The sequence below is a fragment of the Esox lucius genome, chromosome 16, assembly GCF_011004845.1.
Source record: "Esox lucius isolate fEsoLuc1 chromosome 16, fEsoLuc1.pri, whole genome shotgun sequence".
In the NCBI taxonomy this organism is placed as follows: Eukaryota; Metazoa; Chordata; class Actinopteri; order Esociformes; family Esocidae; genus Esox; species Esox lucius.
This window is the reverse complement of record NC_047584.1, coordinates 22573195-22588645: the sequence shown is the minus strand read 5'-3', so window position 1 is coordinate 22588645 and position 15451 is coordinate 22573195. Positions and strand designations below refer to the sequence as shown.

General features: G+C 42.6%; 1 protein-coding gene across 2 annotated transcripts in view; it reads right to left on the bottom strand.

The window, feature by feature from the left end:
- Positions 1–613: 613 nt before the first annotated feature.
- Positions 614–15451, bottom strand: part of ube2e3 (ubiquitin-conjugating enzyme E2E 3 (UBC4/5 homolog, yeast)) — a 34517-nt gene continuing 19679 nt past the window's right edge. For both annotated transcript variants that reach the window (XM_010880107.5, XM_010880108.5), the window contains exons 4-6: positions 6174–6306; positions 1811–1958; positions 614–1479 (exon numbers count right to left, since the gene is read on the bottom strand). In XM_010880107.5, coding sequence (XP_010878409.1) covers positions 1382–1479; positions 1811–1958; positions 6174–6306 — 379 coding nt within the window. In that variant the 3' untranslated portion in view covers positions 614–1381. The remainder of the gene's footprint in view (positions 1480–1810; positions 1959–6173; positions 6307–15451) is intronic.

The following is a 15451-nucleotide window of genomic DNA, read 5'->3' as shown; positions in this document are numbered from 1 at the left end:
ACACCTAAACTGTTCATCAAACAAGTCAGAGATCGAGACAATGCAGAAATATTCCACTTCAATAAACACTGAAAAAAAGACAGCTGCCTAACAGAGATACAACAATACGACTGCAGCTTATATACAAAATCTAACACGGCTGCACCATTTTACTTCAAAAGCATATACCAGCTTCCTTGCATTCTATCTTACCAGCCCTCAATAGGTTTTTGTTCTCCATAGGATTTTGCATCAAAAGAAAGGGAGCTGTGCCAGTTTCCCCCCGATGTGAATCTTGCATTTTCACCTCAAGTCTTGGTCGATCTGACAAATCTTTTCCTCGAGACATCAGTCCTCATAAGGTTAAAAGAGTAAAATGTGTTTGATATTCTACTTCCCTAGAGATAACGGTATGGCACTTTGCATATCAGCAGTACTGAGTGACTATCTCTATGTAAAATAATGTCATTGTCTTGGTGGCTTCCTAGTCTATATGATGTGTCCCAAACAGCACCCTGTCCCCCATGCATTGCTCTTCTTTTGACCAGGGCACATAAGGTTTGGATCAAAAGTTACTCATCCGGTTATAGAATGCCAGCTGCTAATGTCAATCACCCATGAGTTTACACTGTACAACTCTACCCTTGGGGACAAGTTTATTGTGTTTTTGGGGGATGTTACATTGGTGGCTCATCGTTTGCTGAGCTACAAAAAGGTTTAAATGAAATCTCATTTTCATTACAAATCGACAATGGTAAAACAGTCACAACAGTATAATGTAACCACATAACTGGAAATGGGTGTCTGGCTTTCATATAAATGACATCTCTACTAATCTACATCATCTAGTTGTTTTTTCTTCTTTTCTTCTTTAACTTCATACAGATAATGGAGTAGGCTAAAATGCACCATAATATTTGGTTGAGACTTTAGGAATAGTTTCCTTTATTATTACATCACAAAATACATTTTATTTTTTAATATCCCAAAGAAGCAAGACTTGCAAGTAGAGGCATTTAAACATACTGTAACTAAAATCTACAGCTACAAAATTCTACTCCAATATACATTTACCTGTTGTTGGGCATTGTCTTCAGACAGATGACGTCATTCTAACGCTCTGTGTTGCCATGAACAATCATGGCAGACAGAGACGCCGTCACGCTACCTGACATAAGACATTACCTGTTGAGATCTGTCTCTCTCTGTCTCTCTTCAGACCCAGTCCTCGTGACAGGGTAAAAGGTGGAGGAGTAGAATCAGTAATCAGACATATACACAGAAGTCCGTATTGTAAAGGCTATAAAGATTTGTTGCACGATGTGACGTCGCCTCCGGGACCTTCACACTGCAGGCGGGGCTGGGGTGGGGTCAGACAGGATGGGGTCAGAAGTCATGACCTCTATGTGGCGTATCTCTTGGTCCACTGTCGGGCTATCCTGTCATGCTCGGCTCTGTTGGTCAGGTACTGAGTGGCTATGCTTCCAACCAGAGGGTCCGCTGAGGAAGGGGCAGACAACAACAGAGGGAGATGAGCTGCAGATTAACAAGGTTGATTCAGTCTAACACGAATGACGAGGGTCTTTCGCAAGAGTCTTTAGTCAATTGTTATACAGTCATTTGTGAGAGGGCTGCCTTAGATCACCAACTCAATGCAGGCACAGACAGTTGCTTACTACTTGGTTTTAAAATGTGGATAAATGACTTCAGTAAAGTAGAAATAAAAGCAATCATTAAGATGAAAAGTAGGGTTCCTGTTTGATAGCCGTCACAGTTGCTTCTGGGTGACACACAGTAGCATGTCTAAATGATTGACTGACACGTCACTGACCCGGGTTGCAGTCTGTGAGCAGGGAGCAGATGGACAGCAGGACCTTGGAGATGGTGAGGGCGGGGCTCCAGTTGTCCTTCAGGATGTCCAGACAAATCACCCCCTGACTGTTGATGTTACAGTGGTAGATCCTGGTACGGAACGTCACCTAGGAACAAACACAAAGTCGATCTAACATCACCTAGGAAACAACATGATGTAGATCTAGGTCACCTTGGAAACAACACAAAGTAGATCACAATTCAGTTTGGATGTTACAATAGCCTAAAAATCTACAGAAATTAGATATATGTCCCGACTAGAAGGAACACAGACAGAAAGATCAGTATGCCCTGGTTGTTGCTGTTGATATTTTAGATCCTGAATTGGAAAATGGACCTTAGAACAGGAGGGAATTATGACAATGTTTAGGTACAGGTACATGGACACCACTTGCCTGAAAAATAATGACATAAATCACATATCTGAGAGTCGAGTGAACCAAACCACACAGTCACAGACCAATTTTATTTGGCAAAGTAGACCAAACAAGTTTAAGTATATTTGTCATTAGACATTAACAACAGCATTATTGGCAATTTAATGCTTGGTTTCCAAAAACAGCCTCAACAGTGCAGTCATAAGTGATAAAGTAAAATACAATATATGCAGACTTGTGTACAAAGTGTACATTGACATTAGTGGTAAGTTCATGTGGTGAGGTTTAAGAATATTAACTAGACAAATCATATGGTTTCTAAGCAAACAATTTATTTTCTTGTATGATATGCAAATATGTACTCGCTAGCTAGGATTAGCAAGCCTAGTTCTAGCATTTCTAGCCTAGGAAAGGCTTTAACTATGCTAACTAATGCAGTTGTGTTTAGAAGTGCATCCCAGATTTGAAAGGGATGAAATTGAGATGAATATGAATTGCTTATCAATAGCTACTAAGCTACATAATATGCTTGATATTTTTTAGCCAGGACTTGCCCTGGCTGGGATTAAACATGTAAAGCTACAATCCACGTTCAGGGACTGGACTACTTTAAAATTACACGTTCTACATGCTCATTTAAACCTTCACCTCTGACAGAATTTCTCCAAGTTCCTGCAACGATACCGGGCTACTTTGCTTTGGGCATGGCTGCAGACTGCTCTGCCTCAAAATCAGTGGTGAATTGACTCTCAGATGTGCAACGCACGTTAGTGTTCTGCAGGCCTGGTGTGTACGCACAGTCTCTCTCTTTTCAGCCAGCCAGAGAGATAAGCTACAGTGTTAACAGTGGGGTCAATGATGAAGCATGCATGGATTACATTACTGTAATTCACCAGCTAAACATTTCAGCATGTACAGTCGGAGGGAGAAGCATTGCAAAGCTAGAACATTTCCAATTTACATCTAACAGCCTAAAGCACTGTAGTCACCTCAACCTGATATCCTTTCCCTTTCTTAATGTCCAAACATATAGAATAAAATAGCATAAAATAGCATAAAAACACAAAGGATTTTGGTATAGAAATTGTAGCTCAGTCTCATTTAACATCTGTGGTAGGTGGGCCTTGTTCTGTAGCTCAGTCTCATTTAACATCTGTGGTAGGTGGGCCTTGTTCTGTAGCTCAGTCTCATTTAACATCTGTGGTAGGTGGGCCTTGTTCTGTAGCTCAGTCTCATTTAACATCTGTGGTAGGTGGGCCTTGTTCTGTAGCTCAGTCTCATTTAACATCTGTGGTAGGTGGGCCTTGTTCTGTAGCTCAGTCTCATTTAACATCTCTGGTAGGTGGGTCGTGGTCTATAGCTCATTCTGTTCTAACATCTCTGGTAGGTGGGCCTTGTTCTGTAGCACAGTCTCATTTAACATCTGTTCTGTAGCTCAGTCTATTTTTACATCTCTGGTAGGTGGGCTATGTTCTGTAGTTCAGTTTCTTTTAAAATCTCTGGTAGGTGGGCCTTGTTCTGTAGCTCAGTATATTTTAACATCTCTGGTAGGTGTGCCTTGTTCTGTAGCTCAATCTATTTTAACATCTCAGGTAGGTGGGCCTTGTTCTGTAGCTCATTCTATTTCAACATCTCTGGTAGGTGGGCCATGTTCTGCAGCTCAGTCTATTTTAACATATCTGGTAGGTGGGCCATGTTCTGCAGCTCAGTCTATTTTAACATATCTGGCAGGTGGGCCTTGTTCTGTAGCTCAGTCTATTTTAACATCTCTGGTATGTGGGCCTTGTTCTGTAGCTCAGTCTATGTTAACATCTCTGGTAGGTGGGCCTTGTTCTGTAGCTCAGTCTCATTTAACATCTGTTCTGTAGCTCAGTCTATTTTTACATCTCTGGTAGGTGGGCTATGTTCTGTAGTTCAGTTTCTTTTAAAATCTCTGGTAGGTGGGCCTTGTTCTGTAGCTCAGTATATTTTAACATCTCTGGTAGGTGTGCCTTGTTCTGTAGCTCAATCTATTTTAACATCTCAGGTAGGTGGGCCTTGTTCTGTAGCTCATTCTATTTCAACATCTCTGGTAGGTGGGCCATGTTCTGCAGCTCAGTCTATTTTAACATATCTGGTAGGTGGGCCATGTTCTGCAGCTCAGTCTATTTTAACATATCTGGCAGGTGGGCCTTGTTCTGTAGCTCAGTCTATTTTAACATCTCTGGTATGTGGGCCTTGTTCTGTAGCTCAGTCTATGTTAACATCTCTGGTAGGTGGGCCTTTTTCTGTAGCTCAGTCTATTTTGAAATCTTTGGTAGGTGGGCCTTGTTCTGTAGCTCAGTCTATTTTAACATCTCTGGTAGGTGGGCCTTGTTCTGTAGCTCAGTCTATGTTAACATCTCTGGTAGGTGGGCCTTGTTCTGTAGCTCAGTCTATTTTGAAATCTCTGGTAGGTGGGCCTTGTTCTGTAGCTCAAACAATTTTAACATCTTTGGTAGGTGGGCCTTGTTCTGTAGCTCAGACTATTTTAACATCTCTGGTAGGTGGGCCTTGATCTGTGATATCAAGTATATTGCTCAGTCTCTTACCATCCATAGTGGTACTTATTGCAGGGAAAACCAATTAGGACCAGGCACACCCAATGGACTTAATGAAGCTACAGAATGTTTATGGCTTTGACATTAGAGGGATAGAGAGAGACAGAAAAAGAGAGCGAGAGAGATAGAGAGAGAGACAGGGAGACAGGGAGTCAAGCAAGAGACTCGCCACCCCTAAGTAATCAGGAACACAGAAGGGACTACCCTGCCCCTGGGTCTGCTCTTGTACTTTGTTTTCACATTTTTCTCTCACTCTCCCTCCTTAAACTGTTTGTGCCATCTATTTGACATAGTAATAGAAACCAGACGAGCTACATTCAGTCTTCATTACCTTTATTCATAACCAATGAAGGCAAATTTAACAGGACGTTTTCTTAATAACATAACGTCTGGACAGTGCAAACAATGTGACATCCACTCAAAGCCACAGTGGTAAAGCAGTTCTGTGACCGATATGCCCTATTCACATCTGTCTCTTTCTTCATATGCTTCTAACAACAACTATGGTGGCTCCACAGTGGAACCTCTCCACTCCTCTCCATACAGCAGAAAGCTGTATCCAGATGTTGATTTCATGACCTTAATATGACGTTTATTACTGAGAATACAGTAAAAGCTGCTACTTCAGTATGGCTCTGACAGCGCAGCCCCCTGCATTGCTTAACACACTGTACCCTAAACAGAAGCCTATTTCTTCAATAGTGCACTTCATTGAGCAGATTTGTTTGGGACCTGGCTTAAAGTGCACTACCCCTAGATGGTGCATCCTATCCCCTTCGCAGTGCTCTAACCTTTAGCTCGGCTTCTTGGGACACACATAGGGACGTTTCCCTTAACACCCAGAAACACACAGACACATCTGACTGAGACCGAGACCTCCACCGCTGCCTCCCCCCCTCTCTCTCCCCCCTCTCTCTCAATAATAACAGCATTGTGTTAAACGGCTCAGGGTCATTCTGGTTCCCTGGTCCCCTCAGTCATGTGATATCAGAGCCGGATGCTGTAGTCCAACTGCTGCTGAGTACAGTACTGCAGTGGAGCATCAAGGGGGCTGCCGGCCAGGTGGCGCCACTGTCAGTCAGCAACACAAGGGTTTACCAGCCCTGGGGTTTCCACCGATGACCCCGGGAAACTCCTCTCAGACCTGACCTCGTGGGAGCGATACACACACAGGCTGCTTCTGAAACAACACCATTATGACCCTGCTCACAGCGAATAACGTGCCCTTTGGGATGCAGACGGATACGTTCATGTTACTGAGCTGTTAACTGTTAACACCCCCCCCCCCCACAGGCTCTCACACACACACACACAGACACAGACAGACACACCACAAACCTATAAAAATGATTAAAGCGTACAGTACCTTTGGTGGCTTAAAAGGATAGTCAGAGGAGAAGGTGATATCCAGGAAGAAGACCCCCCCCTCATACACAGAACCCGGGGGCCCCAGGATGGTTGATCTCCATTCATAGATGTTGTCCCCCTTGGGGCCCGCACTGCAGACACACAAAAACAACAGCCTGGAGTTAGCCAAGCAATGCCTGCCTTACCTGTTAAGCCCAACAAAGAAGCATAGGTCACAACGTCGCCATGAATAAAACCACAAAAGCAGCTCCGGACACGTCCGTCGTGTAACATCTGATCTGAGTCTACGTAGAGATTGATGAAGGACACCCGTGTCCCCTGAAATTCCTGCCAAACTGCCTTACTTCCAATTCCTCACCTACATGCTCGGAGGAGTCCTCTGACTAGCAACGCGACCAGGAACACCCAGCCTTACTTTTCTTCTACCTGGACCGTGATAACCACACTTGCATTGCCCTATGTAGGACTTCACGGCTGAACCCGCAGAAACCCCGGGTCGCAGACGGGCGTAAAACTGAAAAGCTCTCACAGGGGAGAGACGGTGCCAAGGCTCCGCCTGACTGGGTTTCAGAAGCATATCTTAAGGAGAGCGGTAGATACTGTGTGTTAATGTAGCAGCCAGCAAGCCAGCCTGTCAGACAGCTGAATGAGGGGGTTGGAGGCTGCCTTGAACAGACACTTATCTACACAGTCCTTATTCTTCTCTCTCACCTCTATTACCATGTGAGGAAACACACACACACACACACACACAACCAGCATTACTGTCAGTGGCTTTGAGAAAGAGATAGAGAGAGAGAGAGAGAGAGAGAGAGAGAGAACACCATCTCCAGCCTCTCAATGAAGCACCAGACACAAAGTCAATAGATGTCTGCACCGCCAATACTTTCAAGATGAGCGCAGATCTATAAAACTGTGTACACATGTTCAGGCGAATCACAAGGGGGTCATGGAATTGGCACAGATCATTGCGCCAAATAAAATAAAGGACATCGTGTCAGATAAAAGAAAATAAGTACATTGTAACATTATATCTTTGTTATGAGCTCTCAACTCACCCTAAAACACAATCAAACACAGTTCCACCAAAAAGATCTATACAGTAGCAGCGGGTCGGAGCTGAAGGGGAGCAGGACGGTCATATAACTATATAGCTGTCTGTTATTCACTGAACATATTTGTGATGGTGGAGACAAACAGATCGTTTTAGCGCTTACCTCCACACATCAACCTGACAAGCCTAGAGCGGAGCCACGATAAGCTCTTCGTTAAGCTGCCAGCATGGCTGTCTGAGAGACAGTCCCTTACCCTGTCAAATCATCTCGCTGCTACTATACAGGAAACATTCAATTAGGAAGGCCTGTCCAGCTTCCACCTCCACACGCTGTTCACACATTTCCACAGATCCCCGTCTCAGACCTGAGAGTAGTGACTAATGTCCCTGGTAAGACGCCTCTGTTGAGAGCACTGATGCACTCTGAGCCATGTGACTGCCAGCCAGGCATAGTACCAGTCCTGTCATACCTTATTTAGTCAGACTGCTGGCTTACTACAAGGTGGCAACAGGGTTAACACGTTGGTGCAACATGGTAACCAATGCATTACTACAGGGTTAAAACAGGGATACTACAGACGTGCCACAGGGTAACTACAGGGTTACTGCAGGGTTAACACAGGACTACTACATGGTCACTAAAGGGGTTAAAACAGGGCTATTACAGGGTTACTACAGGATTAACACAAGGCTACTATGCAAAGCAAGGCAAGACAAGTTTAATTGTATAGCAAATTTCACACACAGGGCAATTCAAATTGCTTTACATCAGAAAAAAATATATAAATAATATAAATATATTTAGCATATAACACTAAGCATACAAATAAAAACAATTATTAAAATATTATTAAAAGAAGAAAGGCAGTGTTAACACAAAGTTACTAGAGAGTTAATGCAGGGCTACTACTGTGTTTACATAAGGTCACTACAGAGGGTTTGAATGTTGTCATTGGATAGAACGGGCGTTATCAGTGGTTATCAGCCTCATAGATATGGGTCAGAAGGGGCCTGCTACGCCTACTGGTAGGCTCAGAAGGCTGTTATCATCCATTCACATGGTTAATCACGGATAAATACACAAGAAGACTCCAGATCCAATCCCAGACGAATTCAGGTCGCTGCTACAGGTAAGACCATTAAAATGGGTTAAGGTTAGGGTAAGTCTACAGGTAAGACCATTAAAATGGGTTAGGGTTAGGGTAAGTCTACAGGTAAGACCATTAAAATGGGTTAAGGTTAGGGTAAGTCTACAGGTAAGACCATTAAAATGGGTTAGGGTTAGGGTAAGTCTACAGGTAAGACCATTAAAATGGGTTAAGGTTAGGATTAGGGTAAGTCTACAGGTAAGACCATTAAAATGGGTTAGGGTAAGTCTACAGGTAAGACCATTAAAATGGGTTAAGGTTAGGGTTAGGGTAAGTCTACAGGTAAGACCATTAAAAAGGGTTAAGGTTAGGGTGAGGGTAAGTCTACAGGTAAGACCATTAAAATGAGAGCCTTTAAACTGTGATAATTTTGTCAATACTAAATTATCTAAATACTAAATTAACCATGTGAATGGATGATAACAGCCTTCTGAGCCTACCAGTAGGCGTAGCAGGCCCCTTCTGACCCATATCTATGAGGCTGATAACCACTGATAACGCCCATTCAATCCAATGACAACATCCGAATCGCCTGGTTACTCCTGGGTGACCAGATGATTGCCACAGGGTATGACAGGGTTACCAAATGGTCACCACAGGATTACAACAATTACAAATCCCGTATATCTAAGGGCCATGAAAGACCTCCGGGTGTAGCAGACTGAAAGAAAAAGCATAACTATACTAACCTTCCCTTATCCCAGATCTGTTTGAGCTGTCTTGCCAATTCTGCTCATTATAATGAATGACCATAGGAGCTACATGGCATGTACAGCGTAAGCCCCAAACAGACTTGCCTCGGTAATTCAATGCTGCAAGGCAAACGCAACGTTCCATTTGATATACCCAAAAGCAAAGACGCAGTCACCCTGGCCCAGGTGCCAGCTAAGGATACTGTCCCAAATGGCATCCTAGTCCCTACATAGGGCACGTGGGGTGTAATTTGGGACGCAGAGCTGTGAGAGACAAGCACCAGCATCAGCACTACAGCTGCCTGCAGAGTAATCATGATGTAAGGCCTGTGATTAAGGTAAGCCCTGTACTACTCTCATGGTCCTGCTCAACACTGAGCATAACAGGGAAAGAACTAGCAACAGCAGGCACAATGAAACTGGTTCAATATGAGGTGAATTAAGGGAATACCAATCCATATCAAACCACAAGATTGGACAAACTTTAAAAGGTCAACTACTACAAATGCTTAGTATATCTGTAGTTCTGTCACTGTCCTGTGGGAGCCGGCTATAGAAGGCTGTCCCTTTCTTCTCCCGTCACCAGACTTAGCTCAAGCCTACAACTGTTATTGCTCCCGACTGCTAGTGAACTCACCTAATGTGTGTATTTATGGGTCCAAACTGGTGAACTTTTTCTTCCGGCACATTTTCATTTAATAATGGAAGAGTGGATTTCGTTCTTCAGTGTGACGGGAGCTGGAACAGTTTGATTTTCATGACAGTGCTTATAAAATGTAGGCTGCTCATCAGAAGTCCAGACTTCTAGCAAGGCCTCTGGTCTGACAGACTCCTGTTACATTGGGGCTTGAAGTCATTGAACTAGGCTCAGTACTGAAGGTCTTACATACACTATATATGTGCATCTCTCTGTCAGGCAAGATTCAATATGGATCTTGATATATGGGTTAGAAAAGCATACAGGAATGATAGAAACTTTTAGTTTCAAACCATGTATTTTTCAAGAAGTCATTTGGATGTAGAGAACAACTTAAGGCAGCTTTCCCAACAACATTTGTCAGTTATTGAATTCCCATGTTCATTTTTCATTCGAAAATGAAACAAAATGACTGATGGAATTCAGGAACTGAGACTGAGATGGAACTGTAAGTTTACTTCTCTGAGTCCCTAAATGTGTGTGAGTGTATATGAGTAATAAAAAGAGAGACAGATAGAATGACGTATATGGTGTGTGTGTCTGTGTGTGTCTGTGTGTGTCTGTGTGTGCGCGCATGTCTTTTGGCACCTGAGCATTTTCTGCTGCTATCAAAATAGGGGGACGATACGCTTTTTCTCCCAAACAATTTGTCAGAAATGTCCATTACCAAAAATGTATTTGTAGCTCGTAATAGCTCTGCTATTCATCTGTAGCTCATACAGTAGCTATGACATTAACCGTTTATAGCAAGGGTTTGGATTTCACATCATCATGGTGTTGCACTGACCATGGGTTTAAAGTGCTGGTTGCCAAAGTGATTGATACCCTTGATGTGACATTAGCACTTTACCCCGTGGATGTAAAGATTCCAAAATGCACTGACCAATTCAACCAAAACGCCAAAAGCCATTTCTTTCCTAAATGATGTGCAATATGTTGAATCCACTCATGTAGCCTACACGACTTTGCCGGTCAAATATCATTTTCCTCAGGGCAAATTACCTTGGTTGTCGCCGACCTAATAAAGCCTATGATTTGACAAGTCATTTTACAAGCATTTGCGGTGCAACACAGCTATTCAAACATACAAGATCAGTGGATAGGCTCTCAATATAAACATGTTTCCACGTTAGTCATTTGGCAGACACTTATCCAAAGAAACTCAAAAGAGATAAAGCATTAATCTTAAGATAGCGCATAATAGTAAGTACATTACACAATAATAATAAGTATATCAACTACTTTACATCAAAAACTACATTAGTACATTATTAACTACATTGCTATCAGCTGAGTCTGTACTAAAAATATATTTAAATTGGTAAAACACAAGCAAGTTCCGCTTGTTGAAAATGTCTCTTGTAGTTCCACAGACAAGCACCATGGTCTTTTAGTGGAGGCGAGTTTCAACTGGAGCAGAGCAGCGGCTGACACGGGAGAACTTGGGGAGGTTGAATAAAGGTGAGCTGCAGCATTTAGGATAAGACCCGTGGGTTTGATTGCACAAGTAGACAGCCTAACCAACAGTGAGTCCAGACAGGATATGAGAAATGACTGGATTACAAACTGCTCCGCTTCCTGTGTGAATTAACGTGGTGCAAGGTAATGTTGGAAACACTGACTTAACATGATGTAACGTGAGGGTAGTCATGTGAGGATAGTGCTGAGATAAAGCTGGGAATGAAAAGGTGCTGTTTGTACCAACTCTCTAGCACCAATATTACACTAAAGCTTGATCTTCACTGTATCTTCAGCCAAAGATGTGGCCCAAATGGAAATCTTGATTTATTACTTTGTACACATTCAGTGGGGAGAACAAGTATTTGATACACTGCCAATTTTGCAGGTTTTCCTACTTACAAAGCATGTAGAGGTCTGTCATTTTTATCATAGGTGCACTTCAACTGTGATAGAGGGAATCTAAAACAAAAATCCAGAAAATCACATTGTATGATTTTTTAATAATGAATTTGCATTTTATTGCATGACATAAGTATTTGATCTACCAACCAGTAAGAATTCCGGCTCTCACAGACTATTAGTTTTTCTTTAAGAAGCCCTCATGTTCTCCACTCATTACCTGTATTAACTGCACCTGTTTGAACTTGTTACCTGTACACACTCAATCAAACAGACACCAACCTCTCCACAATGGCCAAGACCAGAGAACTGTGTAAGGACATCAGGGATAAAATTGCAGACCTGCATAAGGCTGGGATGGGCTACAGGACAATAGGCAAGCAGCTTGGTGAGAAGGCAACAACTGTTGGCGCAATTATTAGAAAATGGAAGAAGTTCAAGATGACGGCCAATCTCCCTCGGTCTGGGCTCCATGCAAGATCTCACCTCGTGGGGCATCAATGATCATGAGGAAGGTGAGGGATCAGCCCAGAACTACATGGCAGGACCTGATCAATGACCTGAAGAGAGCTGGGACCACATTCTTAAAGAAAACACTTATGTCATGCAATAAAATGCAAATTAATTACTTAAAAATCTTACAATGTGATTTTCTGGATTACAGACTTGCTTACTACATGCTTTGTAAGTGGGAAAACCTGAAAAATCGGCAGTGTATCAAATTCTTGTTCTCCCCACTGTATTTCATTCTCATACCCACATTTTAACTCTTCGTCCGATTGGAGATTCCATTTGGCCAAGGGGAATTCTTCAAACATAGTAATTTTTGCAAAACATGCAGCAAATACCATGCCTTTGCTTTTGGCCTACCACAAACACCTTACAAAGCTGCCCTACACCCAGATCCTTCCATTCACTAACAAGTTAAATGAGCAGCCCTGTCTAGAGCTATTCTGAAACACACTACAGGAAGTGGTTTCTGAGGTGGCTGTCTTGTTCCTTGCACAGAATGAAAAAGAAGCATTATAGGATGAGTCTCTGTAGGCCTTCTAGTTGTGCTGAGAGCATTATGCCAGATCAGAACAAAAGATATGGCACAATCACAGCACAATGAACTGCATGCATTCCACCATGACCCCAACAGCTAAAGACCCTGAACTTCTGCGCATGTCAGGGTTTCTCTACGCTCCGTATCTGCATTTATCATGGAGAACAATCTTGATTCAGTTAACAAGATCACATCATTAGACTATTTTTCATAACTGAACACAATTTTATTGTATAGAGTTACTGCTAGATTAAAAAATGACTACACTGATTTTAGGAAAATTGCATGTATGATCACATTTTTACCAGTGTGCACCAGAAGGAAAACTGTGTCATTTGACTGAAACCACACTATTTATCTCCAGAGGATCTTAATGCATATCCCCATGACATTAACTGTCTTCTTACACTGTTCACTGTTATACGTTAATAATTATAATTCACAAGGAAGCAATTGTAAATCGTAATCCATGCAGGATTTAAGATCTGTCATACAACCACTATTTAAAGATAAATAAACACACACTCAAGAATCTCACCATAACACCAGAACTTATAACAAAGATGACGCTGAAGATTAGAAACTCAGAGTCTCTATAATTTATGTCCCAGGAGAGTAATGAGAAACGTGGATCTGAGGAGGACCAGACCGAATGAAACATGAAAATCACTGACAATGAACAGTATCAAGCGTGCGTGTGTGTGTGTTTGTGCATGCCTGCTTAAACACGTGTATACATGCTGGGCTACAAAACTGCTCTCTCTCTTTTTCTGTGCTCATACTTGTTGCTAAGGGATCTGCCAATAAATGTAATCGTGGATTATGACAAGGCAGACAGCCATGAAAGAGCAGCCCTATTCCCTTCATCCCTCTGTTACACAGAAAGAGACAGCACTTCAAAACACCATTCTGTTGGAGGCCTGGCATGGATGATCACACAAATGAAATGCTTCTTGTGGTGTCAAGTTTTTCAATTCCTAATTAAAATATGCTTCCAACAAAGAAAGTGGAGGACAGGCACACTCATTTGTATATTTCTCTCCTATCAACTTCTTCAAGGTCATGGACATTTGAGAAGACTAACATTTATTTCAGGAGGAAAATCTCACATGGACACATTCTGGCAAACGCTGTTATTTTTGGACTTGGGTCCCATTCTTCAAACAAAGCAGACAAACAGTTTTTCTTTTTTTCTTTTTTACAAACTAATGGTGTGGACCTGTACAATTGTTCTGTGGGCCCCAGGAACAGTCACGGATAGCATAAAGTGCCATCCATTCTTAACAGGCAAACAGCACAGAGAAAAAAAAAAAGACTATGAATACAAAGAGAGTGGGTGAGCATATCTGAACCAGTGTTGTCAAACAAACAGATAAACAGAGACTTAAGGTTGGGCACAGTGAGAATGTCATACAAGACAAACTACTAGTGATTAAAATGACACCACAACAGCCCCTCCACAACATCCCGGGTCTATTAGCAGGTACACAGCCATGAGACAGACACGGCCCACATGCCTGCTTCCCTGTTGGGGCTTGGTGATTAGATACAGCGAGCGCAGCGTCGCCCGGGGCCAGGGTTAGTCTGGCGAGAATCTGTCACGACTCACACAGAATTCTGTGATTACGAGCAGCCGTTTGCCTGGTTTGGGTTTTTTGTTATTGATTATTTGGACCAGGCAGCTTTGGACAATGCCGAAGGTTTAACGGGGCATGCAGTCGTTTCTGTCCATTGGGGGAAACATTACAGTGTGCCTGCTCTACAGTTGTATTTTCAATAAGCGATGGTGCTGCAGTTCCCATGTAAGGAAACGACTTAGTCAAAGGCTCCTTTCAAGCGCTGGATGCAAGTTTGTGTTTAAACCATCTTAAGACGCTTCTTCCATGTTTACTGTCTTGCTTCAGCTGTTTTGCGCATGTGCCCACACAGATTAAAACTTTGCATCCTTCCTTTTGCACAATAATCACAATTGTTAGCTGTATTCCCCCAGAAATAAAAGAGGAAGTCACAAACTTTCGCGACAGAATTGTACTTCTGGGTAACTGAGATTAGGGACAGAGAAAAGCCCCAGAGTCCTAAATGGCACCCTATTCCCTTTAGTGTACCGCTTTTGAAATAAGCCAAATGAGTCCTGGTTCAAAGTAGTGTGCTACACAGGGAACAGTGTCTCTGTTTGGGACACAAGCAGGGTGGAGGAGAGGAAGAAAAGAGAAATGCTAATGTAGGAAACGGGCATGCTTCGCTGACATCAACAAGTGCCTTCGATGTGGAGAGCCGCTCGTTGACAGGCCACTTTGAAGACAGGATGATGACTCTTTTGTCTGGTTCAAAGGGAGCCAGGCAGTAAAAAAAAAAATGGTTAACCAAATCAGACTGGTGTGTTGTGTAGCTGGTCCCTTTATGTGTGTATTTGTGTGTGTGTGTATGCGTGTGCACGTGTGCGCGTGTGTGTGCAGTAGCAGGGCAGCTGGCCTAAGGGGGATAGGGGCTGGGGTATCTTCAGTTCTGGAGATGTAGTGAGATGAGTCTCCCTTCTAGAATCCTTGGCTTGTTATTGTTACTGCTAAACAGCCTTGTGTTCACAGACTTACAGAAAGAGTAACAGAAGACTAGTGTTGACAAAATAGCTTCCCTATAGTATATAGTATTCAGTACCCCTGCTTCTCTTCCCTATATAGAATACTGCTGTTCCCTATATAGTACATTACTTCTCTTCCCTATATAGAATACAATTGTGCTCAAAAGTTTGCGTACCCTTGGAGAATTGGTAATATATA